Consider the following 27,170-nt stretch of genomic DNA (forward strand, 5'->3'; position numbering starts at 1 on the left):
AGAGAATTATCCACGACTACCCAGGGGTTGGGGTTTCAGCCGCCTGAGGAAATTCCAGCTAAGTGGACAAAGCTTCCATTGAGGGGGAGCAAGAGTTCAGGACCAACTGAATTCTTCACCCAGGGCAGGAAGGCTCAGAGCTCTCTCGATTGGGGATACCCGTGGGAGGTGCAGACGACTGAGGACACAAGATTCCGGACAACTTAACTATGTCAGGTCAAGCCTGCCTTAACCTCTCACTAAGTTTCTGGAAATTTAAGGAAAAAAACAAAAAACCATGACTCTGAGATTGAGTTACATGACAAAATCCTATCCTGTCATTTTATCAACAGGGATAAGGAGCTGCTAGTCTAGATGAATTTATCCACTAAAATTGTAACGACCACTTTGGATATCTGTCTGCATCACTACACTGTGAGACCACCAAGGGCAGGGACCACATCTGCCTAATCTCCATGACCCCAGGGACCAGCATAGGGCCAGGTCCACAGCAGGAGTGCAATGAATGCACGAACTGCATCTTTTGGACTATGCCTTGGGAATGTCCTTCACTTTGCATCCACAATCAGACCATGGTCGGTCAATGCAGAAAGAACCCTTCTTCCTTTCCCCTTCCTCTAGGGTACCCATTGTACAGAAAAAAACATCTGGCTTGTTGAACAAGATTTTTAGCAGGTTTACAAGTGAAGGCTGGAGACCACGTGAGGCACACACCAAAGGAAATGCAAAAGTTTTCTTCCAACCCAGGGTCCCATAAACCCCATTTTGTGAACCTGGGACACCCCGTTTCCTAGTGAGTTCACCCTTAGTCGTTCGGGGCAATCTGATAGTGACCGGCTCTGAAGTGCTGCCCAAGAACAGCTGCTTAATGTTCCTGGAGCTCAGCAGTGACCTCCCTAGAGCTGTGGGCCAGAGAGAAACGCACTGTTCCAAGCCCTTGTGGTGATGACACTGCACACACAGTGCAAACAGGACGATGCTGGTGCCACAGCATGAGTAAGGGCTCCCTGGAAAGTCGGCCAGCAAGGCAAACGCATACTAGCTGGGCCAAGACTCTCCCAACCTGAAAAAATCATGGCCTGTGACACCAGAGGACATTTATACGGGGAGAGGAGGCCAGACTGGAATTCTTTAGCTATCAGAAATCTGAAAATGCTCCCACATAATTCCAAAAAAAGAAAACATTTTGTTACCTTGATGTGTCTAAGCTGTAAATCTTCTTCCCCATAATCTTTAACCTCCTCATCTTCTTCTACGTGACTGAGAGAAAGTTTGGGGATTTTTATTTTCTTCTGCATCACACTGTTTTCAAGGTCAGATTTGTCTTCTAAAATGTATATCAAGAGAACAAGGTTCATTATGAGTCAAAACGCTCAAAATGCCCATAACCTCAAATGCTAGAGAATGATTGAGGCCAGACCAGTTGAAAAAGGAAAAGCAAACAAACCCAAGGCCTGTTCCCTCCTGCCTGGAGGGCTCCTCAAAGCAGCAGTGCAGACCAGACCCCATGATCACAGGTATACGGAAAAGCACAGCCATACAAAGTGTGCAAATAGTGTCCAATGAATTTGCTTAGGGGTTTCTCTAAGTACATTTTAAATGGTGGCCTTTTATGGAATTCTAGAATCTTGGAACTGGAATGGCCCTTAGATTGCTATCTGGTCTAAACTTAACTAGCCCATGAATCCCTCAACAACTAACATCTTTCTAAGCCAAGAGACCTCCCAGGAAAACCTGGTGGGTTTCTGCCAGCTTAAGTACCAGTAGGCATGCAAGGGACGATAGCTCTTATGGGGGTAAAGCCTTAACTGGAGCCGAGGTAGAGCCCACCACAGCCCGGACACAGGACAGGCTGAGGTAAGACAGATATAGGAGGAGTGACGAGTAATAGTTGCCTTTTACTGGTATCAGATCACAGAATAACAGAGTTTGAGGGGTCTCAGCAACCAACTGGTCCAACTCTCTCATTCTACTGATAAGGGAACTCAAACCCAGAAAATGGGAGGGGCTTGCCCAAGGTGTGAGTCTGAGGGAGAGTCAGGAGGGGGAAACAGGTCTCCTGCATCTCACCCAGTGCTTACACATACTGAAGCCGCTACAAACTGTAAAGTGCCACAAAAATACAAAGGGGTATGATTTCTCCTCACTTCCTCATTCTCTAAGCTCAACTCGAGATAATCTAAAGAGAATTTTTTTTCTCCTGAACAGATTTCAAACTTTATTTCCCAGATCTGTCTCTCCCTGTAGATGTCAAGAGTAAAAATTCAAACAGGAGAGTCCCAGAGGTAGAAACTTGAACCTACTCTGGAACTGACTCCTTGTGGTAAATACTTTGAGGTCTTGTTTTCTGGGTTTGAACTAAGACTGTGGGAACTACTATTTCTTATACTCCTCAAAGGATCCCATTGCCATATCCTAAATGCAGTTTCCTGCACGTTGCCCCATGCTGGATGTGGCACATGGCCCGGTAGCTGGTTAAATCCAGTCTCAGAGGGTCTTTATGTGTAAGTGTGAGTCTATCTGCACACGTGGATGTGCGTGTGTTAAACATGCTCTTACACTTCCCTCAGGCCAGGTTTGTCTCCCCACAACTTGTTAGTAAAGCTGAGAGAAAGCTTATAAGCACATAACTATTCCAGAACATAGTCAAATGCCAAATCTTCCCAAATGGTTTTGGGAATGGAGTCCCAGCAGGTCAGAGGTGGGACTCTTGTATCAGAGAGACCTCAGTGTGAACCTCAGCTCTTCTGGGACAGGGTGAGGAGTGGGGGGCAAGAGGCTTAGCGTTGCTGAGCTCATGTGTCTCCTCGGTACCGGGAGGGGTGGGGATGACAGCAATAATTCACACAACCCGCAGCCCAGTGCCTGGTGCACACCAGGCACTCGAGGAACAGGATGTTAAAATTTTGGTATTATCAACATGCTCAGAATCATTTTATTTCCTTAAGCATAGGTGAACAAAGATACAATCTAAAAAACAAAGGGATGACTAAAGCAGGGTATGGTCTTTGTTAACAACCTCTCTTGATCAGAGATGAAAATGGCCTTTCCCACCAAACAGACCCTTGGGTTCTATTTTCACAAGAAAGGCCTGTCCTTGTCTTTGTGCCTGTAAAATACAACCAATGGATTAGGCATGGACAACAACAGGGATTGTGGTCTTTCTAAAAGAGCAATGGCTTTCCTCCTACAAATCACTGTTGACTCCTTCTAAGCCAAAAAGCTGCTAAAATGTGAAACCTAAAGAAAGTGCTGCAAACGAAGTTACCCTGAAATGGGATGGGTGGGTGTTTTCACATGTGAAAAAACAGAGGGAGAGAATTAGAGAGAGATACAGGGGGTGAGAGGGTGATGTTAGGACTTCTGAATGTGCTGGGGCAAAGCTCCTGGGCTAGTCTTCAGTTTGACAAGTGCAAGGGCAAATTTCGAGGTGCAGCCACCAAACTGGAAATGACAAGCTATGCTCTGCCTCCCTGAGCTGAAACTTTGTAGCCCAGGATCATGTTGGTGTGGAGAGAAGCAATCATTCAGATTCACAAAACTAGATAACATTTTTTTTTTTTTTGGTGAGGAAGATTAGCCCTAAACTAACATCCGTGCCCATCTGCCTCTATTTTGTATACGGGACGCTGCCATAGCATGGCTTGTTGAGCGGTACGTTGGTCCGCGCTCGGGATCCGAACCTGCAAACCCTGAGTCACTGAAGTGGAGAATGCAAACTTAACCACTATGCCAGTGGGCCGGCCCCATAAACTAGGTAACATTTGAACTGAGAATGATCCTCAGATCATCTCATTCAACCTCTTCAAAATGCAGATGAGAAACTGAGGTTCCAAATGGTGAAGTCAATGCATCCATCCATGTAACAATCAGGCCTGGGGATATAAGAGGAGCAGGACAGGCAGGGTTCCTTATGGTCCAAGGCCACAGTTACCATCATTACATGAACAGTATGAGAACCCAGACCAGGGAACCAAGGTCCAGAGCTTTTCCTCCTCTGCCTCAGCTTAACATCTCCTGAGAATTTACACTCGCAGGATCTCGCCTGGGCCTTGGGGACACACAGAATGAGCAACTGATTGGGGGACACAAGAGAAAAACCCACAAAAAAGATAACCCAAGATCTCAAATACTAAGTAGGATTTAAGGGGAAAATAACTGCTATAGGATCTCAGGGGCAAGGGAGGTCACTTTGGTCAGTGCAACCATGGCAGGCTTTTGAGAGGATGTGGCATTTGAGCCAGACTCCTTACTTGCTGGGTGATCTTGGGTAAGTTACTTTACTTCTCTGAGCCTGTTTCCTCATCTGTGACTTGAAGTAAATAATTCCTACTCACATTGCCAGATACTGTGAAGAGGATCAATTCTGTACGTTGAGAACTTGAGTGGAATGAATGGCACCTGGATAGTCTGTGCTCAGAAAAGGACAGCCATTTAAAGACAGTGAAAATCTGGACCACAAAAGAGGGGTAAAGAATAGAAGCCAACAAGGAAGGTTGGGAAATATTTAGACTGCAATGGTTACAAAAGATGGTTCAGTTACAGGCAGGAGAGAGAGGGGAGGAAGGGAGTTAAGGTGGCTGGGGCTCAGAGAATAAAGGGCCTCGACTGCCAAGTTAAGAAGAGCTGAGGTTGAGCCTGCAGGTATGGAACAAACTAGGAGTTAGACAACCTGGATTCCAAGTCCAGTTCTGCCACTTGGTAGGGGTGAGAAGTAAGGCAAGCTGCTCTGTCAGTGAGAGTCATTTCCCTTTTCTGTAGAAATGGAGACATAACATCCAGCTCCAGTGGGGACCAAATCAGCTAAGAAATGGGCCTTGAAAACAGAGCCCTGTGCAGACAAACACACCGTGGATGCCCAATCTCAGGAGAACCTGCTGCTGGCTCAGGGCCTGCTGTAGCCTTGCTTCTTGAGGGGGAGGCCTGCCCAGAAGCCTGGCTTGGGAGTGGCGAGTCTCAGGAGTGCTCCACCCCCCCCCCCCGCCCCCCGCCTGATGACAACAGGCCCCACCCCCACCAGCTACACCCAAGGCTCTTCCACCTAACCGGAACGCCTCCCTCCTTCCTTGTCTGCTCCACAAACTCCGCTCATCTCCTTCTTCTTCCTCAAAGGGCACACTGCATGTAGTACCCACCTTCTCTGTAGCCTATTCTCTTACTATGTTGCAGTCATCAGATTTGAGGTCCCCCTTCCGCACAGGAGTGTGAGTAACCTTAGGTCACGGTCCATATTACAGGCTTGGCCATACAACAGGGACTCATCAAACAAAAATGTTCAATGGAAGAATACTCAAAAAGAGGCTACACCACTCGGAGCCGGCCCGGTGGCGCAAGCGGTTAAGTGCACGCACTCCGCTGCGGTGGCCTGGGGTTCGCCGGTTTGGATCCTGGGCGCGCACCAATGCACACAAATCAAAACTACGAGATACCACTTCATACTCACTAGGATGGCTATAATAAAAGAAAAGAAAAGAAAAATAACAAGTGTTGGAAGGCTGTAGAGAAATTAGAACACTCATACATTTCTAGTGGGAATGTAAAATGGGGCAGTCACCATGGAAAACAGTTTGGCAGTTCCCCAAAACATTAAACAGAATTATCACATGACCCAGCAATGCCACTCCTAGGGATATACCTAAGAGAAATGAAAATATGTCCACCAAACACTCATACTCTAATGTGTATACCAACATTATTCATAATAACCAAAAGGTGGAAACAACCCAACTGTCTATCAACTGATAATATGTGGTAAATCCATACAATGGAATGTTACACAGCCATAAAAAGAGAGAAAGTACTGATACATGTTGCTACATGGGCGAATCTTGAAAACACGCTAAGTGCAAGAAGCCAGACACAAAGACCACATATTATAGGATTGCATTTACATGAAATGTCCAGAATAGGCAAATCCACAGAGACAGAAAGTAGATTACTGTTTGCTGGGGGTTTAGGGGAAGGGGCAGGGAGAACTGACTGCTTAATGGGTAACAGGGATTTCTTTTTAGGTGATGAAAATGTTCTGGAATTAGATAGTGAAGATGGTTGCAGAATACTGTGAATATACTATGAACCACTGAATTGTACATACTTTAAAATGGTTAAAATGGTGATTTTTATGTTACGTGAATTATACTTCAATTAAAAAATAGGTACCACTTGTGGAATGTCTACTACCTATCAGATACCACTATAAGGCTCTTCACATATATCACTACACCTCACAACAACCCTGCAATTAAGTCTCATTAGCCACACTTTTCTTTTCCACAAAAGCAGAAATGAGATTCAAAGAAGGCCTCAAGCCACCTGGATGGGAAGGTGCAGAGCCAGGATTTGATGTAGGTTTCTCTGCCTCCCCAGCCTCTGTTCTCTCTCAACATGTGCCTGGAACATGGTGGAGCCAGAATAAGTGCTGAATGAATGGATGATGACTACCGATAAGGACATCCAAAATCCCCAGCCTGAAGTTCAAAGCGGAAGACCACTTGACTCCTGTTCTGCCAGACCACTCTGTCCTCATGGGGCTAACTACCTCCTGACTCCATCCTCAGGCTCATCAGTCTCCTCCTCCACCCGTACTCCCTGGATGCAGGCTCAGGAAAATCTGGGGCCTCCACTCATCCTTTTCTGCAGTCAGCGCACATTTACTGAGCCCCTGTTCTGGGCTGAGCACTATGCTAGGGGGTCCTTGTCTTCTGGACACTTACAACCTAGTATGTGTCAAGGACCCCAACCAGAATGAAAGGTTTGACTTCCTGAGGGACACTGGCACACATGGGGCAAACTTCTGGTCTCCAGACCTTCCTAACCCTAATCCTGAGTTGAAGGTGATGGCTCACATCCATATCTAGTCCAGAGAAGATTACTGAACACTCAGTGTCACCATAAAAAGTGGAAGAAACAGTTGGGAGAAGGAGGCCCAGGATCTGATAAAAAGAGCCCAGTCTTTTGAATCAGGTGATCCTGGTTTAGAATTCTGGCGCTGTGACATACTAAGTGTAGGAACTTGGACAAGCTGCTTAACCTGTGCGAGTCTCAGTCTCATTCTCTGTAAAGTGGGGATGACAAACTTTTCCAGATGATAGTGCATGTAACGCATCAAGCACAGTGCCTTTCCTGTCATAGGTGTTCAATGAATAGTGGCTGCCCTTGTGGGTTATATGCCTGGCTTTTATCCCATGGTAAAGAGAACCACTGCAGGTATCCAACACGGATTGAGACATGATGAAAGAGATGTTTTAGGAAGATTAATGTGGCAGTGGCAAGCAAGATGGATGAGGTGTGAGGAGGAGACTGAACATAGGGTGACAAGAAGCTATAAGTCTTAGCTGGTCACATTAATGAAGGTGAACAGTGGTATGGATCATCTAAGACAGCAAATAACTTCATGCGGCATTTTAATGTGGCTTTGGAGTCTGCTTCTGGCTTTGAATTCCAGGAAACCACAGAAGAAACTAGCAGTGGACTCAGAAGGATGAAGGAAACTCTCTAGTCAACGAGCCTTTGCTCCAAGCTTAAGACCAAATAATCAGTTTTAGTATAAACAGAAATAAGTGTGTAGCCTCTGAAGAGACAACCTTCCCTGATTCTGACTTCCTGATTCTTTTGTTTCCAGGGCAAAGAAAACCACCAAGGATCTGGGCATCACCTGTCTCCTCCTCCTTTCCAGCTACTAGGATGTCAGCTAACTGCATTTATCCATCCAACAAATCTTAAGTAAGCATCTACCCTGTGCCAGGCCCTGTGCCAAAATCTTTACTACCATCCACTATATTTAATCCCCACAATAATTCTATTGAAGCAGAAATTGAGGCTCAAAGAAGTGAGGTGACTTGCCTAAGACATAAAGCTACAGAACAGCAGAGCCAGAATTGCAAATCAGGTCTGCATGACACTCAGGCCCTGTTCTTATCATCTAATTATCCTATAGGAACAAGAGAAAAATTACCAAGTTGCTACAGCTTCCTCAACTGAAGTAAAAGGCACATATAAAATAGTGAGCTTATCAATATAACTTTTGAAGCACCTGCCTCTCTCCTAAGATCCTGCCAATATCCTAGGACAATGCTGTCATAAACTCCCAAACTGAAGTAAGCACCATACAAATATGACCTGATGCCAAACTCCTGAACTATAGGTTTATCAAGGCCACCAAGCTCTAAATATTCCCCCAAATAGAGTCCCTATTCAAAGCCATAAAATATGGTAAAAGCTGCTCTTCAAAAATATGGAAGAACTTGGTATTTGTTATTAACCTGAGAGGGAGAAACACCCCATTAAACTGGGGAAACAATGGAGGCATGGTAACAAGTAGATAGTGTGTTAGCAAACAGGCAGGTGGATAGGAAACCCAACGCACAGCTGTCCTCACAAGTGCAGATAACCCTGAAGAATCTGTAGTGTACAGTTAACGGGCCAGGCGCTGACTCCATTTTACATATAATCATGCAGGATAATTAAAAGGATCCAATGCCAGAGTTTAATTTGGTGTGGGCTTGTTAGCTAGGATGAAATTCTGAAAGGCTAAACATAAAATGTTTTACAAAGGTCTTGTCTTGTTTTAAAAACATCTATGTGCAAGTTTGAAGTTTTTCATCTGCATAAAAATCTTGTAAAGTCTTATGTTTGCATTAAAACAGACATGCCAGAGAAAAGACATGCACACATTGCATTCTCTGGCCTATGGTGTTTGTTTATATAAAATCCAAGGCAGACAAAATTCTCAAGTTTCAAGGACTGCACCCAGCCAGGACAACAAAAAGACGAGTGCCCTGCCGTGGTAGGGCAGAAGGAAATCAGAGACACTGGGTTGCGGCCTGGCTCCGTAACTAACTCGCTGGGTGACCTGTCACTTCCTCTCATTTTTCTTTTCTGTAAATCATGGGGACTAGACAAGAAAACCTCAACAGGTCCTTCCAGCTGTGTGACCACTGGCCAGCCACAGGGACTTCCAGGTCTCTCTTCTGCACAGTGCAGGGTAAGAACAGATGCTCGAACTCCTCCTGGTGGGCACGTTCGAAGAAATGTCCTGCTGAGGTCATCCAAATGGGGAGACAAGGAACTGCTTACCAGGTTCAGTAGGTCTTCTTGCTCTCACTCTCACCGTCTCACTGGCCTTGGCACAGGGCTGGGGCACAGGCAAAACTAGGAACCTCACGCTGCCGGCTCATTTGTCTAGCTACCCTCAGATGCTTCACCAGGCTGTTACCAGGGTAATAAGGGGCCCCCGCACAGGGTCATAGAGGGGCAAAAACGTGGGGGAAAATGGTAAGCCTTTCATGCCTAGGCCAAGTCCCAGGAGGACTTAAAACACACAAGAGTTAAAATTTAAACCTGTCTGCTCCTTCAGGTGCTTGTTCCTCTAAATCACTCCTTTCCACAAAGGGTGGTACCCATGACTAAGCAAGCTGTTCTCTCAGCAACTCTTAGCCACCATAGTCCTTAATAGCTGCCTATATTTAACGAGCACCTACTACATGCCAGACACTTTTCTATATTACCTTGCTAAATAACATAGTGGGCAAGCAGCTGATTACAATCCGCATGTTACACATGAGCACTTGAAGAAGCACCCGAGAAGTGAAGTAATCTCCTTAAGGTCACATAGCTGAAAAGTAGCAAGGTCATGATCTGAACCCAGACTGTCTGAATTCAAAGCCTGTCTTCTTTCAGCTCTCGAACACTTGCTCCTCGATACTTAAGGAAGTGCCCTGGAGCTCATCTAACCAAATTATCTCACAGGGCAGGAGTCCATTCCAGCACGTCCCCGACCTGCTTACCACCTCGGTGGCAGGGATGTGCATGGACAAGGACATGCCGGAAGCCCTTTCCATTGCTCATCTGCTCCCTCTAACCCCTCTGATTTCTACTCTCTGGATCCAACTCTGCTTGCTGGACCCTTTCAGAATAGGTCTGATCCTTCCTCCACTGAGGCAAAACTCAGACAATGAAAACCACCACAATATCATCCCATGCAAATCTTTTCTTCTCTTACTTTTATATTTAGCTGTCCTATCCTACATCTTACCAATGAGCTCAGAGGAAAAAGTAGTTGCTGTGTAGTTAAAAGAAGCCCAGATCTGGGATCCAAAGACCTCTGGACACCCATGTCTCCTGGCTATTACTCAATTCTCAGTCCATCTCTGGCCCTTCTTCCCAGTCACCTCTTTTGGGCTCTTCTTCTTCAGTTGTGCCCTTAAAAGCTGGTGTTCTGAAGAGTTCTGCCCTGATTCTCTTACTCTGCACCCTCTCCTACTGTGACCTTACCCATCTCATGGCTAATGACTTCCACATTGGGATCCTCAGCCCAATTTCAGAGTGTTCTCCTGAACCTCGGGCCACATCCCTAAGTGGTCTCCTGGTGTATCTGCCCAGATGTCCCGTGGTCCCCTAAGATTCAATGTCTCCAACTAAATTCATCATCTCCCCTTCCAACCAACTACCGTTCTAGCACTCTCCATGGAGGGTGGGGAGTCCAGATCACCACAACATCATCACAAACATCACCACAACCAGTCAGTTCCCGGGCCCCATGGGTTCTTCTTCCTTAACACATCTCAGATCCATCACGACCCCAACTTGGTTTACATACCGTACTCTTTGACTGAACTGACTCACACTTCTCCACAAGCCTTGTCAATGTGGGAAGACTCAGCCCACTGCATGGAACCTATAGTACCCACTAAACAATTGTTTGAATAGCTCTCTTCTCCCAGGTAAAACAAGAAGCCCTATCTCACAAGGATGTAGGCAGAGTATGTGGAAATTCCTAGCACTGAACTTGGAACCTGAAACATGGTGAGTACTTAATAAATATTTAATAAATTAGTCTTTATTATAATATTATATATATAAATATATATATAATTATTATATATATTATTATATAGACAAAAAATAATGCCTATTCCTCCTCCTGCATTTTCCTCCAGTATAAGGCTGACCACCTAGTGTAATTCAGTACCTGCCAAACTTAAATGAACCAGAGAACACCTCTTCAGGGTACGTATCCTTTTCTGGTAAGCATTTTCAAATGACGAGTACACACATCTTCTCTCTCTAAGGAGCTTGTAAGACAAAGCAGGTAGGCACAGTGGAAAGAGAATTAATCTTGGAGTCAAAGACCTAAATTTGAATTCCACTTTACTAGTGTGTTTTTAAAAATAAAAACTAGTGTCTTCTTGAATAACAAAACACCACATAAAAGAGCTAAACCTCAGCTTGTCTGGGGCAGTGTTTTTTTTCATCCTGTGAAGTACTCTGTAGCACATACTATCTAGTTGTAATAAATATGTGGTTCTTGAACAAGACAAATCACATCAGACTGAACCTTCAGTGGTTAACATTTCAGTAGACTCTGCAACAGATGATAGCAGGCAAGTTCCAATCTTTGCTCCAACGTATATCAGCAGACTATGTCAAAACCTAAATTAAAAGTTTTCACTTGCTTTTTTTAAAAAAATAAATCATTTTGTTGGCAGTCTCCCACTGATGACATGCAACAATCTTTGCATATGAAATCGGTTAGTCCCCTGCTTCTCTGCTAACTTTGTAGAAGTTCCAAAGCATTTCTGGAGCAAGTGATCTATTTGGACTGACAATGCCAAGCTGGGACCCGAGCCCTGAATGAGCTAAAATTACCAAAGCAAGAAGAACGTGGCTTTGGAAGCTATTTCCCCCAAGTGTGGGGTTTCTTCTAGTCAAGGGAGTGATAAAGAATGTTGACTTTTTCCAGATGAACGAAGTTGAATGAAATTGCAAAATCCCACTGCAGGTTTCTGTTCTGAAAAACTAGTTGCCGCTACAGAGGTCCCTGTCCTCCCTACTTCCTCTCCCCAAGCATAAAATATGCACCTGCCTTCCCAAAGGTCGTGAGTTCACCATGGGGTGAGTGGTGTGGACTACATGCTGGGCATCCCAGAGGCAGAGACAAGGAAGGCAGGCCCATCCTGGAGGAGATCACTGTCCAGGAGGAAGACAGGCACATTCAGAACTAACCCAAACAAGACACAAAATGCTAAGCTCCACAAGCAGGGAACAAGCCAAGTGAAAGGAGAGCTGCACAGAGGGAGAGTCTCCCTTAGGGGCAGAGGGGGAACAGAGAATGCCCCTGAGGCAGGTGCTCCCAGTGTATTTTGTCTACTCCTCTAGCACAGCCCCTCAGCTCACCGGACCACAAACATGATACATGTCTGCTTTCCCCACTGGAAGGTGAGCTCCATGGCAGAGGCCCCAGGACAGACAATGATTAATCCATCCTAGTTGGCTCAAAGGAGTGCCTGAGCGTGTGCTCTCAACATGGCACAAAATACCACAGGTCTAGGGGAAGCTGGAGAAGTAAGGTAGGGCTGGGGTCACTGTGAACGCCAGGCCAAAAAGCTGAAGTTTTATTCAGTAGGCAACAGGGAGCTATAGAAGGTTCTAAGGAGAGCCGTGAATTGACTAAGACTGTGTTTTAGAAGGTTATTCTGACAGCAATTTGCAAAGTAGGTTGGAGACAAGGTGATCAAGGAAAAGGCTTTGCACTGGTTTAGATGAGTAAAAGCTGGCGCAGGCCTGAATGCAGGCCATGGTAGTGAGCTGGAAAGGAAAGGCTTAGAAGATAAACTGCAAAGCCTAGAAGACCTAGAATCGGTCCTTTCTCTGTGACTCCAGTGGCTTCCACCTCTATGTAGCACTTATGTCTGGCCCTAAGACTACACACTCCTTGAGGATGATGCCCATTTCCTCTTCACCATTCTGCCTCCGACAGAAACCCTACACAGCAGGGCCGGAAAAGTGAACTCTTGCCTCTCCTGTGCTGTGCTGTCATTTCAATCCCAGTCCCTCAGATGTGTTAGTGCGTTGGTGTGTTGGTGCATCCGCTTATTACAGCACTGGGCCTGGCATATAATAAGGCGACAATTGACAACAAAAGGAATTTAGCACACTCCAATAATAACATGGCATAGGTGCCTGGACAGAACGGTACAGAATTTTAAGACTCTGAGCCTGGAGAAACCAGTTTTGGCCCCAAAGAAAACATAAAATGCAATACTATGGGCCCCAGTAGCACGGTGGATTGCAGTTAGATAATGGTGAACTCTCCAAATGGGTAGCTCTCACTTTCACAACCTGTTTAGCAAATAAATGAGAGTGAGTAAGGAGAGACCACAGTCCAAAGGTAAGCCAAGTCTTGACTTGTGTAGATCCTCCATGGAGGATGGGAGTACCTTTGAGAAGATTTCCTCAGGACAGTGACAGCTGAAGGGAGGAGGGCAAGGTGTGTGTGCTCTGCAGGAGGGAGGCTGATAAGAGAGGAAGAGGAAGAGTAGAACGGGCTTGAAAACTCAGAAACTAAAACTGTCCTCTGGCTCAAAAACTTGCCTGGAGCTGTAAGCTTCATGGACATTCTTTCATTTCCTTTCACTCCCTCCAAGCACGCTATGTGGCTGATGGGAACATCAGCTACTTTACAAAGGAGACTGCCAACCAGGAGCTTAGCACTGGAAGACCTGTGTTCCAAGTCTGGCTTCACCATTTATTACCTGTGTGGCTGCAGGCAAGCATCTGAGCCTTAGTGTCCTCATCTATGAAACGGAAATAATAACAATAGCAATCTCTACCAACAGGGTTACAGCGAGCACCACAGAGATAATGCACAGGCACACAGTAAGACCGTCAATAAAGGTGGATTTTTTTTTTTCCTTGAATTGAAATTGCAATTTGGTGAGAAGAAGGCTGTACACTAGGGCCTGACACACACTGAAACCATGGTGTAAACCACTACAGGCTAGAAAAATACCAAGTCCACCAGCAGCTGGCTTTGATGTTTCCTGGGTACAAAAAGAGGTACGCTTGAAGACAAATCTGGGTTGGCCTGGGCAAATACTCAGTAGAGTAACACACTTCTCACCAAAAGCCATAAAGTGGCTCTGAAACTGCCTCTGAAACCATGCTGTTGGTGCCAAAGAGGGATTAATTACTCAAGGCTAATTCACAAACATTAACGCCATCTCTGCCTCCCCCTTGAGGGCCACCTCCTCACATCCGATGCCACAGCACAGAGGTATTTACATGCAGGAGATGCCCGAAGACAAGCTCTTTAAGATGAAGTCACTGCAGGCCACTCTCAGAGCCACCACATTCAAGTCAAGATGGGGTTTCAAGATACACAGAAGAGTTCTTCCAGGATAAATTAGTTTCCAAACCCACCTTGACCCTTCCAATCAGGTCTGCAGTCAAGGCAGCGAGCGGCTCCAATTTAAAAATTAACCAGCTGATTGGAATTCAAAACGTGGTCTAGCCAACCTCAAGTTGTTTCTTTTTTTTCCCTTTATCCTCCAAAGAGAAAAACTCAAGAGAGGTGGGGGAAGGTGCTTTTCAACTCACTTTGCTCAAACTGGAGCCATGCTTCTTCTCTGGATCTACTCTGCCAACTTCCAGATGTTGCCTAGAGGTTTTTTTGTTTTTAATAACCCCAGAGATTTAACAGCATTCCAATGTGGAGGATGAGTACTCTATGGATTCAAGAATCATGGTCCTCAGACCAACAACTCCATGTGTCTTACTTATGAGGACTTGCATCGATTTTTAAAATCGGAGTCGGAGTCGGAGTCGGTGGGCGCTGCCATCTGCCTGAGCAGCCTCTCTGCAGTGCTGGAAGAGCCAAGCAGCGTCTATGTTTACTAATAAATGGATGAAGGAACAATCTCTAAAAGAGGAAAACAGCTATTACACACTAAGACACCTACATACCACTGACTTTTGTGACACACATCCTTTCCCCTCTCCTAAGGCCTTTCCAGATCTAGGAGTATAATACAGTCAGCGAGAAGCACACTTGCTTTCCTTCTAGCCAAAGGGAAGCTAAGGTTACAACCTAGTTACAACTTCCTCGGGTCTATACTCTCGGGGAATAAACTCCTAATCCCTTCCTTCAGGTAAGTAAAAGCAAGCAGCAAACAAAATAAAACCTAATCGGCCACAAAGGTTTCCCCTTTCTCCATACTTTCCCTCATTCTGTTCTTCTGGCCCCAGGTGTCCTGAATGGGTCTACACTCCCGTGCCCCAGGCCCTGTCCAGGAGGAGGCGAGGATCAAGTCTGTCAAAAGGGCCCCTGGTGCTGATGCGTTTCCAGTTCTCCTTCCACTCCTCACCTCCTGCAAACCCACCTTCCGGAGGTGACATGAGGCGGTGGGAAGGAACTAGTCATGAGCCCTCGCTCTAATCTACTGCTAATCTGCCATGGGGCCCTGGGCCAGTCACTTCTCTGTTTCATGCCACAGTTACCACAGCTATTGAATTTAAATACGATACATGCTGGATCCATCTTTTAGGCTAAATGTGAGAACACAAAGAAGTTGGAAAAAACAGCAAAGATCTCAAAACTACAGAATACTAGCAACATCTTCATTCAGTTCCTAACCCCTGGTCTTCCCTTCCAAGTGGAGGGCAGGGTGGCTTACATCTCTGCCCACTCGAAGGCACACCATCCTTACCAGCAGTAGCTCAAAGGCTGCTCTCCTAAACGCAAGTGATACTTTCCTCTTCCCCTCATGTCTGTACCCAAGCCTCCTAGAACTAGCTGGGAAAGAGGGTCCCCTGCTTCTCTTTACAAAGGAAAAGGTGCTTCAGCATGGCAGAAAAAGTTCGGTATAGGAGGCTGAAGGGCTGGTTTCTTGTCCTGTCACCAACTGAACCTCAGTATCCCCATCTGTCAAATGGGGATGAGACCACCTCCCTTGCTTATCTCTCAGGGCCCTGGGAGAGCAGGAATGGGAGGCCCTTTCTTATCCTGACCTAGAAACTCTTTCCTGGCCCTCAGCTCTCACTCAGAGAGCCCTCTGCGAGATTCAAAAGGGATGCAAAGGCTGCCGGATGCTGAGGGCCACTACTTCCTTACCTCTGCCGCCTGGCCAGGGAGGGGCAGAAGAGAGTGGCACCCGGTGCCCAGTGTTCAGGGCCTCCTCATCCTGTCCAATGATGGCCCAGATGGGACAAGGATGTCATACCTTCCCTCTATGAAGAGGGACTCCCACCTAGAAGAGTCTGACTATATCCGCCTTGCCTCCTCACTCCCAGGAGCTACCAAAGGCCTTAAAGGAAGAGAGAGAGACAGCTAGAGAAACTTAAGGAGTCAGAAGGAACTGGGAGAGAGGTGAAGAGAAGGTGAGCAACAGAGAAATGAAGGTACAAACAGGCGAGGAGAGAAAGAGAAAGTGAAGGGGCCGGGAGAATAGACAGAAACAGGAGGACAGACACCGAAAGAGAGATGGAGACAGACTGACAGCGCGGGAGTGTCGGGAGGTGGGGAAGACAAAGGGGACTATCCGCTATTTTTAACTGGTCTGGCCTTTTAGAGACACCTCGTCCCCAAAAGAAAAGCCCAGGGGGCAGGAGGAGGAGGCCGGAGCAAGCAGTGGCTTCCCTCGGCCCCCTCGCCCGGCGCCCGGCCCCCTCCCGGATCCCGGCGCCGCCCCCCGCCCAGGTCCCCACGTCCCTCCCGGCCGCTCGCTCACCTGCCAGCGCCAGGATCTGGGCCTTGTGGAGCAGCAGCGCGCCCCAGTCGCGGGGGGCGCGCGGGGGGCTCTCGGGCCCGGCGCCCAGCTCCTCCGGGCCCCGGTACACGGCGTACACCTTCTGGTTGTCAAAATCCAGCCGCGAGCGGGGGCTGAAGTCGCGCACGCACGACACGGGCAGCGCGTAGCAGACGTTGTCCTCCAGGAACCGCACAAAGGCGTACATGGTGGGCGCCGGGGGCGGGCCCGCTCGGGCCGGTCAGCCCGCGGGGCGGGCGCGGAGGTGGGGAGCCGGCGAGGGGCGCGGGCCGCACAGCCGGGCCGGGGGGCGGGGGCGGCTCCCCGGGACCCCGGCTCCCCCCACTGTTATTGTTCCTGAAAGCACCGCTCTGCCAATCGGCTGCTCTCGCCTGGGCGCGGAAAAGAGAGGAGGGGGGGAAAGGGGGACGGGGGTGGATGAGGGGGGTTTGGAAGCGCACCGCCACTCGCAAAGTCAGACCCGAGCAATCACAGCCGGAGCGCGATTCGAGCAGGGAGGGAAAGGGCAGAGAGACTGAATTGCAATAATAATAATAACAACAACAATAGCATTGCAAGAAAAAAATGCATTGACTAAAAGTCGCGCTGCGAGAAGGATTGTATTGCTTTAACAATCCCTCTGTAAAACAAACTGCATTGCAACGAAACTGCATTGCAAAGGAGAGGAGAGAGTGTGAGAGAATAAATGCGGGGCGGGGGGCAATCTTGTTTGGATCCGTAAGTGTAAACTTGCACTTGCGAGCAAGCAAAATTTTGGAGTGTTTCAAATAATTTTAGCCACTCCTCTCAGCCCCTGTAGTTCGCTTTTTTTTTTTTGGCAAAACTGCCAGCTCCCGCTGTGGGGAGGGTCAGTCAGGCAGAAACGTTACCCTAGAGCTGCCAAACTAGTTCTGAGCAGAACTGGGGCTTATCTGGGATTTCCAGTTGGACCCGCTGGCTGAGGTGGTGGAGAGTTTGTCGAGGGCTGCTCTCAGCCAGAGGAAGCAGTGGCACACCACCACAGCATGCCTGTCTCTGAACTGGGACCAGTTAGAATGAAGCAGGGAGTGGAGGGGTGGTCTGAGGAGGGCAAGCTCAGGGCTGGCCAGGCATGTCTGGAGCACTCTGCGAGGTTCAGGAATGGGACTCTGGAAGGGCTGTCTTTGCTCTGTCCTGATATCACAGGCAGGAGAGAGCCTGGAGGGGCTTGGGTGCCCCCACACAAGCTGTGAACACCAGCTGAAAGAGGGCTGCCCCGCTCTGCACTCCTAGGAACCCCATCCCACATTGGAGGCGGTCAACATCCTCACACAGATGCCTCTGAGAGGGTGGGCTTTGTACCTAATATGGCTACTTAATTCCTACTGCCTAGCCCAGACCTGGCACTTGGTAGGAACTCAATGAATTCTGGGTGAAAAATAATAATAAATGAAAATCCACCTTCACCCAGCCATCCAGTCATTCATTCTTTTACTCAAGCAACCAGTATGCATTGGGTGTGTACTACATGCCTGATTCTGGGCTATGCGCTGGTGGTGGAGAGAAGACCAGACAGGACGAACACCTGGATGCCTTGCAGTGTTAGCGTATCAGAACTTGAGTCTTGGTTTTGGATTCCTGTGCCAAAATTAGGTTACTATATGAATAACACACCTTCCCTGTCCTCAAAACCCTTACAATCTGGTCTGGGAGTATTAAAAAAAGTATAAGTAAGTATATTATAGTGAGAAAAGTGTTCTCATAGAGGAATGCTTAAGGGAGGTGGCAGACTGAATTAAATGTTATATTTTTTAAAAATTCATTTTACTGAACTTGACCTGTAAGAAAAAAACAAATGCACCAAAATGTTGTTTCTTAGTAGTGGGGGGTGACTTTGTTTTCCTTTGTGTGTATATACATTTATATTTACATTTAACTATTTTCCACAATAAGCAGGTATTACTTTATAATCAGAAAGCATTAAACATTATTTTTTAAAAAGCACTGTGGTCACATTTCAGATCAGCTACACTAATAGTGAAGTAGATAAGCCAAAATCCCCAAATTATTTCACTGTGATTTGGAGAGTACTTTATACAGGTGAATCCCATCAACACACAGGTCAGATCAAGTTCCTGTAAACCCAGCCTCTGGTGCTTATGCAGTGACAGCCAGACATGACCACAAGTTGTCTGGATGTAGACGTAGATGTTGTCCTACGCTGCCCCACAAACTTGTGGAAAAAAGAGGAGCCATTCTGAGTTGTTTCAGCAGAGTTACCTTCAAGATTATGATTTCTTTGGACTGATCTTAAATGAATTTTTATTTTCAGAATATATTCCTGTGGTGGTCAAGGGGAAGTAATGTGTAGCAAGATGTCTGATAATTCACAAGATGGATCATGCAGAGTTGGCCATATTTAATGAAAATCCATGAAGCTCCAAACTATGTTTGCAAAATAATTTTAAGTAGCACTCTGGTTAACCTCCTATCACATTTAAATGAAGGTGACCCCACATACTGTAGCAGTCTCATCTCTTACCACCTTCCTGGACACAGCATACTCCAGACACATTAAATTATTAGACATGTCCCAAGATAGCGTGTTTTATCAGGTCCCAAGCCTTTGTGCTTGCTCTGCCCTCTTCCTGGGAAGTTCTTCCTCTCAGGGGGCACAGTGACCTCAACTTCCCCTGAAGACCAGCTCAAATGTCATCTCGTTTGTGAAGCCTTCCCCAAACACCCACACTCCTCAAGCACAGACAGATTCTTTCCACTAATTTGTCCCAGCACCTTTTATCTTCCTTCATTAGAATGAGCTCTTTGAGGGGCACAAAAAGGCTGAGTAACCTCAGTATCCCAGGTTCCCAGCACAGGGCCTGGGATAAACGCTTCGAGAACAAATGCATTAAAGAAAGACACAGAGAGCATGAATAGCAAACCTCTTGCATGGTTTTTCTGAAAATCTGTCCCTTCTTTTCAGAGCTGGAACTGAATCCCAACTCTGTCTTTCCCATTCCCAGTGACCAAGGGGTAGAACAGTGATTCCATTCCTCGTGAGACAGACACATTCATAACATATTAAATATCACTGCACCCTCAGGCTCAAACAAATTCCCCACCCAAGTTAGTGTAAATAATTCTCATAAGGGGGCAGTTCCATTTCCCAAGAACCCAGAAAGAAGAAAAGAATAAACAATGATGTGGATGTCAACAGAGTAAACACAGACGCAAATACATTTTGTATGTAGGTGCTCAGAATGGATTCTGGAGAAGGAATGGCCAGTACAGATGTTCAAAGAGACACCCTTAGATAGCCAAAGGGCAACAGAAAGACACCTGGAGTTTCTGTTTCCTGTGTGACTAACACAGGCAGTCTTTTAACACAGCTTCATGAAGAACCTACTGTGTGCCTCCTCTGCCCTAGTGAAAACTGAATCAGAGTAACTCTTTGACCTGGAGACGTAGCCTTGGGCTTTACACATACCAGAAACTCAAGATGTTGATGATTCATTGATCAGCAAGCAAAGACAGTTCAAAAGTACAGATTTCAGACTTACGGAGGTGGTTAAAAATGTCAAGTCCAACCAAATCATGGTTGAATCCCCTGTTCAATATCCCTGCCAAATGATCATCCAGACACCTCTTATACAGTTCTAATGTCTGGAAAGTTACTACCACACCTTAACTTTTGGACACTACTGACTATTAGAAAGGTCTTTTTTACTTATACTGAGGCAGAATCTTTCACCTTGTAGCTGCCATACTAGGTTCACCACCAAGAGTCTCATGTCAGCTCTTAAGATATGGGAAAACTTGGGATCCTGTCTCACTAGGATCTTGTCTGTCTTCTGCCCAGATATCTTCACTTCCTTCACCTGTGTCTCCTCATATGACCTGGTTTCAGTGATGATAATGATGATTTCTACTTTTCCTCCAAAGCTTACCATAAACCACACATGCCAAGCACCACGTATACATGACTGCAATTAATTTCACACCAAACCCTTGAAGTGGGTGGAATTAACCCCATGATAGGTTGAGAAAATTGAGACTTATAGCAAAGCAGTTTGGCGCTGGGAGTCCTGGAAGGCTGTGGTCATATTTGTATTTTAGACAGTTTGCTCTAGAAGCAGCGTAGGGGAAGGATCGGAGGGGAGGCAAGATTGGGGAGCGGGAGGCCTGTGACGAGGCTGACTGTCCTGTGCCTGCCCCTCCCCTAGCTCCCTCTTTCTGCAGGCGAAATGTACTTTGCCTCTCATCCAAGTTATTTTAATGGAGCAGAAAATGTACACATCTGGGGCAGCTTTGCAATTGTGTCTCCATTGCACTTTCCTGTTGAGTTTCGCAGAGCCTTGGGTTTATGTCAAGCTCCTTTGCTTTAGCCAGCTGAAGCATGTTCAGTGGCAGCAGCAGGACTTATGGTTCATATTACTGCGTGGAATTCACAATGTACTTTGCAAAACTATTTTAAGGAGACCTGGGTTCTGTGAATTTTTAAAGCAATTGGAGCGTGACTTTTTCAAACTCTCTGCTAATGATTGACCACATTTTTTCATGATTTTGCCTTTTTTTCCTGTGATATTTGACTTTTAAAGTCTCTGCTTTTTAAAAAATTTTTCCCAGAAAAGTAACTTGCTGTGCTGTGAGCTCAGGGCCACTGTCTTTTCAGGAAGATTCAAGGAAGGAATGTTGATAGATGGCCAGGAAGATCATGCCACACATGGTGGGCATCATCTTGAGCTGGGGAGTGTCACCCCAAAGCAGGGGCATCAACGCAGTGCATCCATGTGAACTCCTGATCATGACGTCTGATTGAGTCTGGTTGTGGGGTTTTGGGCAGGGGGAAGAGAGGGGCAGTAGGGACAGGGAAGGAAGGAAAAAGAGGAGTTGCATGTTGAGTACAAGCTCAAAGGCCAGCCAACATCTCCTGGAGTTAGAGAGAATGCCAACTTGTCATGTAGGTGACAGCTTGGAGGGCCGAAGGAATATGGGTTTTGGAATCAGACCAGGGGCTAAATCCTGACTTTGCTACATCTTTGCTGTGACTTTGGGCAAGATAGTTCACCTCCCTGAGCCTCAGTTTTCTTCTCTGTAAAATGAGGCAATTAATACGTGTGTTCTGAAGGCGTTGCGAGAATCAGGGCAGGAGTTTTTCACCTTCTCTGTGTATCAGGATCACCTGGGAAACTTCAAAAATATTCCACTCCCAGGTCCTATCCCCCAAGATCCTGATTCAGTTGGTCTGGGGATGGAGCCTGGGCACTGATTTTTTTTTTTTTTTTTAATTCCCAGATTATTGTAACGTCAGACAAGTTTGAGAACCTCTGAGTTGGAAGATTTTAAGGAAACATGCCAGTCACATAGGAATTGCTCAAAAAGTCATAAATATTATTTTCAGGGAAAATATACAAGGCTCTGAAATGTCTATGTAACCTCTCTGAGGCACAATAATTTCTTCATCTGAAAAATGACATACCAATGTGAAAAGAAGACAGTATGTCGTAGTCTTAGCCCCTGGATCCAAACCCTGGCCTAATAAGTAAGGTTTGTCCTTACTAAGTGTGTGGCCTTGCCCAAGTTTCTTAATCTCTCTAAGCCTCACTTTCTTCATGGGAATATTAATACAGCTTCATAAGGTTGTTATGAGGATTAAATGAGATAATCCATGTAAAATGCTTGGCCCAGTGCCTGACACATAGTGAGTCTTCAATAAATGATAGTTGCTATTAGTGTTATTATTATAGTTATTATTATGAGAGTTCTTATTCCCATGCTGAGAATAGGGTGCCCAATAAATGTTTATTGAATGAAATTGAATATAATGAGCTGAACAATGGTGATAATCATCCAACAAGCACCCCAAAATGCATCCCCTTTAAACCAGAACCTGTGGGTACAGGTCACAGTCACTAAAGAAGCTCTCAGATCCCACATGTTCAAGAGCCTCTGAGGCTATGGGCCTTGCCCAAACCTGCAGCAACAACTTCCAAGATATTGTATTTGGAGCCATTTATTCTTTCAAACTGACTTTGTTAAGTATTTTCTTAAAAGAAATACAAACGTGTATGCATTATATAAAGTGTAAAATGCAGAAGCATTTACAGCAATCAGAAAGCTTTGTGATTGTACACCTTGGCTTGATGTACAGATCAAGCAGACAACAGTCAAGTTCAACCAATCAAATCTCAGCTATGTTATGATTTCATGTGGGTCACACACAGGTGTTGGTCACATGGATGATCTGAATCCAGACAGTTTGCTCTAGGAGTATATACTCTACACAAGCAACACAAAAGAAATTCCCAATGGTTGAAGACCAAAAGAAGTTTATGAATAGAAGAGATTGTCACAAGGGAATGACATCTGAATTGGTTTTGAAAAAGAAACAAAAAATTTGGCCTACTTTGGAAGAAGGCAACTTGCCTCAATTATGAATTTCAATTGGGGGCCGATTTGTTTTAGAAGCTGCTTCTGGTTTCCCTTATTAAATTAATTCATTCTGTTATTTTTCAGCTGAAATGTCACTTCCTCAGGAAAGTCCTCCCTGACTTGCTCCTCCCATCCCCCTCCATAGACTAGCTCAGGTCCTCATTACATATTTCCACAGCTCCTTCATTTTTCTTCATGGAGTTTATTATAGTATGTAATATATATTTATTCTATTGTCTGTCTCTGCCACTAGATGGAAAGCTCCACTAGGGAAGATACCTTATCTGTTTTCTTCCCTGTTGTATCCTAGCACCTGGCCTGGCACATGGGAGACCCTAAACGAACACTTGTTGAATGAGTGCATGTCTGAAACACAGACCCTGGCAGAGAGAAAAGCCCCCGAAAGTGAGGAGAGAGAGGTGTCTCAAGGGCCTTATTCTGTCCCTCTGAGTCTCACCTTCCTCTTGTGAGTCTCTCTCTGTTTCTGGGCCCCTACCATATCTAGCTCCCACAATCTGGCCCAAAAAACAACAAAAGCCCCTTTCGTAGTCTTTCCCTTGGCACCACTAGACAGGTTGACATTTTCAAAATGTTTTTCTAAATATAAAGAGAGAACAAAATGGAAATAATTACAGAAAAATGCACACAGCAGAAAAATAGTCAAGTTGACGATCACACATAGTTGACATACACTAATACCAATGATAACATAACAGTATCAGGAATCTCACTGACACAGTCCATGGGCCTCCTGGGAAATGAGAGGGTGATTCCGTCTCATCCTTCAAGGCTAGACTTCCTTCTTACCCTGCTGTTGGCTGAAAGTCATTGACTCTCTAACGCCCTACTCAGTTAGGGTGCTCAGTGCTTCATCCTAGTATTCTGGTGATTCCCACATTATTTGGGAGATAACAGGGCAACCTTCCTTCAAAGACCACATACTAGTTCTCTGGTTACTATCTCTGCTCATCTCAAGCACTCTATGGCTCAGAATGTCTGTCTTTCACATCCTCATAGGGCCAGAGTGCATCCCACATTCTCATTCACTCTTAGACTTTCGTTTCATAACTCTGGGCTGCCATTTTGGATCAGAGGCACAAAATGGAATGTTCATTCAGAGGGTTAAGTCATCTCAGAAGCACACAGCAAACCATGAACAACTCTGATTTTCTTAAGAATGTCTTCCAACCACACCATAAATTCAGTACAAAATCAGAGGAAAGGAATGAAAATGGAACTAACAATTATTGACTTCCATGATAGGAACTGTACTGGTTTCTTTACATATTGGTTCCTTTAATCTTTTCAAAACACCCCATGAGGTTGATACTATTATTATCTCCATTTTTCTGATGAGGAAACTAAGACTTAGAGAGGTGATAGAAGTTGTTTACAGTCACATGGAGAAGATTTGAACCCTGGTTTCTGGATCCAAAGCCTGGGTTTCAAGGGCTGTTTTGATACAGACGTTGCCTTAGAGTTTGCTGAGGCAATAAGGAGCTGAACTGACTGTGGGGTTTAATCCTCGCTTTCCTTTTCCTAGAGGCTTGAATCCCCACCTAGAAGTCTGAGAACTAGACCTTATGGGAAAGTCCAATATCTATCATCCCAAGCAACCCTAACATGAGTACCTAATGATTCTGTGAATACTGACGATTTGACTACATTGTCTGGGGTTTCTTATCATGGCCTCCTTACTCCAGAGACCCTGAATTTTTCAGGCCCTCTGAGGTTTCTAACTGCTCAAGCAGTTCTACAGTCTTATACCCTCTGTTGATGGGCACGGAGTTGGAACCTGTTGGGAATCACCGTTAACTGAATGGTCTGGGTGGAGGCTTCTCTGAGCCAGAAGTGTCACTCCCCACCCCCACCCCCTTCTTACCTGCTATTACTTGGAGGGATAAGAATAAGAATAGGAACACTAGCAGTGAACCTGTGTGGAATGCTTATCTCATGCCAGGCTTTACATACATTTCTCATTTAATCCTCAAAACAATCCTGGGTCGTAGGTAGGTATTAGTATCAACTCATTTTAAAGTTGAGGAAACCAAGGCATACAGATGTTAGGTAACTTGCTCAAGGTCACACAGGAGTAAATGGTGGAGCCAGGATTCAAACTCAGGCTACCTGACTCTAGAGCCCCAACCACGGACTTCTTACCCCAATTCTGGCTCCCTCTGAGTCTGACTCTGCCTCAGTGAGAGCCATCTGTGCCCTTCTAGCCAGGATGGGGAGATGGGGTCATATGCTGGTTCTCTAGGATGTCCAGACCACCCTGATTGGGTCCAGGTGAGACCCTGGCAGGCATTATCTCGAAAAGCACACTGGAGTTCATTGATATTTTCATCCTATGTTGTGGTGGGTAAGAGTGTACTAGATTTGATCCACAGTATAAAGAAGGCTTCTTTTTTCTTTTTTTTTTTTTTTTGGTGAGGAAGATTAGCCCGGGGCTAACATCCATGCCTATCTTCCTCTACTTTATATGTGAGATGCCCGCCACAGCATGGCTTGATAAGCAGTGCATAGGTCCATGCCTGGGATCGGAACGTGCAAACCCCGGGCCACCAAAGCGCAGAATGTGAACGTAACCACTGCACAGCTTGACCGGCCCCAAGAAGGCTTCCTTTATTTACTCAAAATCAGTTTCTTTTTTTTTTTTATATATAATTTTATTTATTTATTTATTTTCCCCCCAAAGCCCCAGTAGATAGTTGTATGTCATAGCTGCACATCCTTCTAGTTGTATGTAGGACGCGGCCTCAGCATGGCCAGAGAAGCGGTGCGTCGGTGCGCGCCCGGGATCCGAACCCGGGCCGCCAGCAGCAGAGCGCGCGCACTTAACCGCTAAGCCACGGGCCGGCCCAAATCAGTTTCTTTATTTAGTAGCACAATAGGTCCACCTATTATGCACCGCCCCCCCCAATAAAAGGTCTTGACCACTAAGTTTTTGTATTATGATGGAAAAATGATTCATATATACAATACACAACACATTTTCTGTTGATAGTTCTTTTTCATATATTCCTTTAGTGCTGGTGGTGAGCAAATTGGAGTGCAGAATATCAAAACCCCACCTCCCCTTCTTTACTTCAGGCATACCTTTATTATCATGGAAAAGAAAAGCCAAGAATAGAGGAAAAAGAAAAAATCAGTTAAGGGTGAGTCATTTTTTCTAAAACACAGGATGGACAGGAGCAAGACACACAAGGATATGTGAGACTCTGGATGACGTGGCCAGGGAGAAGTTTAACTCAGCTGGTACGCAGAGTAGGTAACTGGCCAGGACCCTACCTCCACCATGCTGATGTGTCCTGCCACATTGCTGAGCCGTCAAATGGTCTCTGATTGCTGAACTCTGCTGCTGGCTCTGAGACCCATTCTGGAGAGGTAGCATGGCACAGACGAGACTATGAGGCAATATGAAAAGTGAAAAGTGTACACGCTTTGAACTCAGATTTGGGTTCAATTATTGCTCCATCACCAAGGTACTGTGGGACCTTGAGCAAATCTCTGACGCTCAAGTTTTTCAAGTCTCAAATAGAGTTTTATAAGGTTGTCACGGGGTCTAACAGATCATGTATGTAAAGAGCCTGGCAGGCACAATGCCTCATGCACGGTAGGTTCCAAAACCCATCAGTTGTCCTTTTCATTCTCATCTTCTGAGAGAGTCTCTATTACCTTTTCCTTTCAGGAGGTCACAGGGTAATGACAAGACTGGATCCCCAGAAGCCAGTTATTTTGGGATGAAGTATCTTCCCCTCTATCCCTGAAGACTGGGCAGTATTACTGCAGAGATGCCAACCACCATTCCTTCCTGGCCAACGCTGGGACAGTATGCCTTGTTTAAGAAAGCTGGGACCTTAGTAAGATCTGTACTTTTATCTTATGAACTTTTGGGACTTAAGCTGAGTCTGGGGTTTTATTGTCTGTTTTTAAAATTATGTTCAGATTTTGTATATTTGAAACATGCCTTTGTAATTGTGAAACACAGTGTTCTCAATCACAAAAAAAGATGAATTCTGTTATGCTTCTCTGTTCCCATTTCTGCGTTCTTTTTTTGTCTCCTTGTATGAATTTTTCTGTGATGCCCTGCCTTATGTCCTAACTCATCTGGGATCCTAGCTGTGAAAATGTGGGCAAGATTCTTAACTCCTGTAAGACTGCCTTACTCGTTCATTCATTCATTTACTAACAAACTATTTGTTGAGGGCTCATTATATGCCAGAAGCTTTGCTT

General features: G+C 45.7%; 1 protein-coding gene across 3 annotated transcripts in view; it reads right to left on the bottom strand.

The window, feature by feature from the left end:
• The window catches only part of BEND5 (BEN domain containing 5), a 1,066,878-nt gene that overhangs the window by 31,994 nt on the left and 1,007,714 nt on the right, over positions 1-27,170 (bottom strand). Inside the window, exons 1-2 of one of the 3 annotated variants that reach the window (XM_058552361.1) lie at positions 16,506-16,831; positions 1,194-1,327 (exon numbers count right to left, since the gene is read on the bottom strand). In XM_058552361.1, coding sequence (XP_058408344.1) covers positions 1,194-1,327; positions 16,506-16,731 — 360 coding nt within the window. In that variant the 5' untranslated portion in view covers positions 16,732-16,831. Of the gene's footprint in view, positions 1-1,193; positions 1,328-16,505; positions 16,832-27,170 lie in introns of those variants that run through there. The other 2 variants (XM_058552360.1, XM_058552362.1) reach the window with 2 other exon arrangements.

This window comes from Diceros bicornis, chromosome 13, assembly GCF_020826845.1.
Source record: "Diceros bicornis minor isolate mBicDic1 chromosome 13, mDicBic1.mat.cur, whole genome shotgun sequence".
Lineage (NCBI taxonomy): Eukaryota > Metazoa > Chordata > Mammalia > Perissodactyla > Rhinocerotidae > Diceros > Diceros bicornis.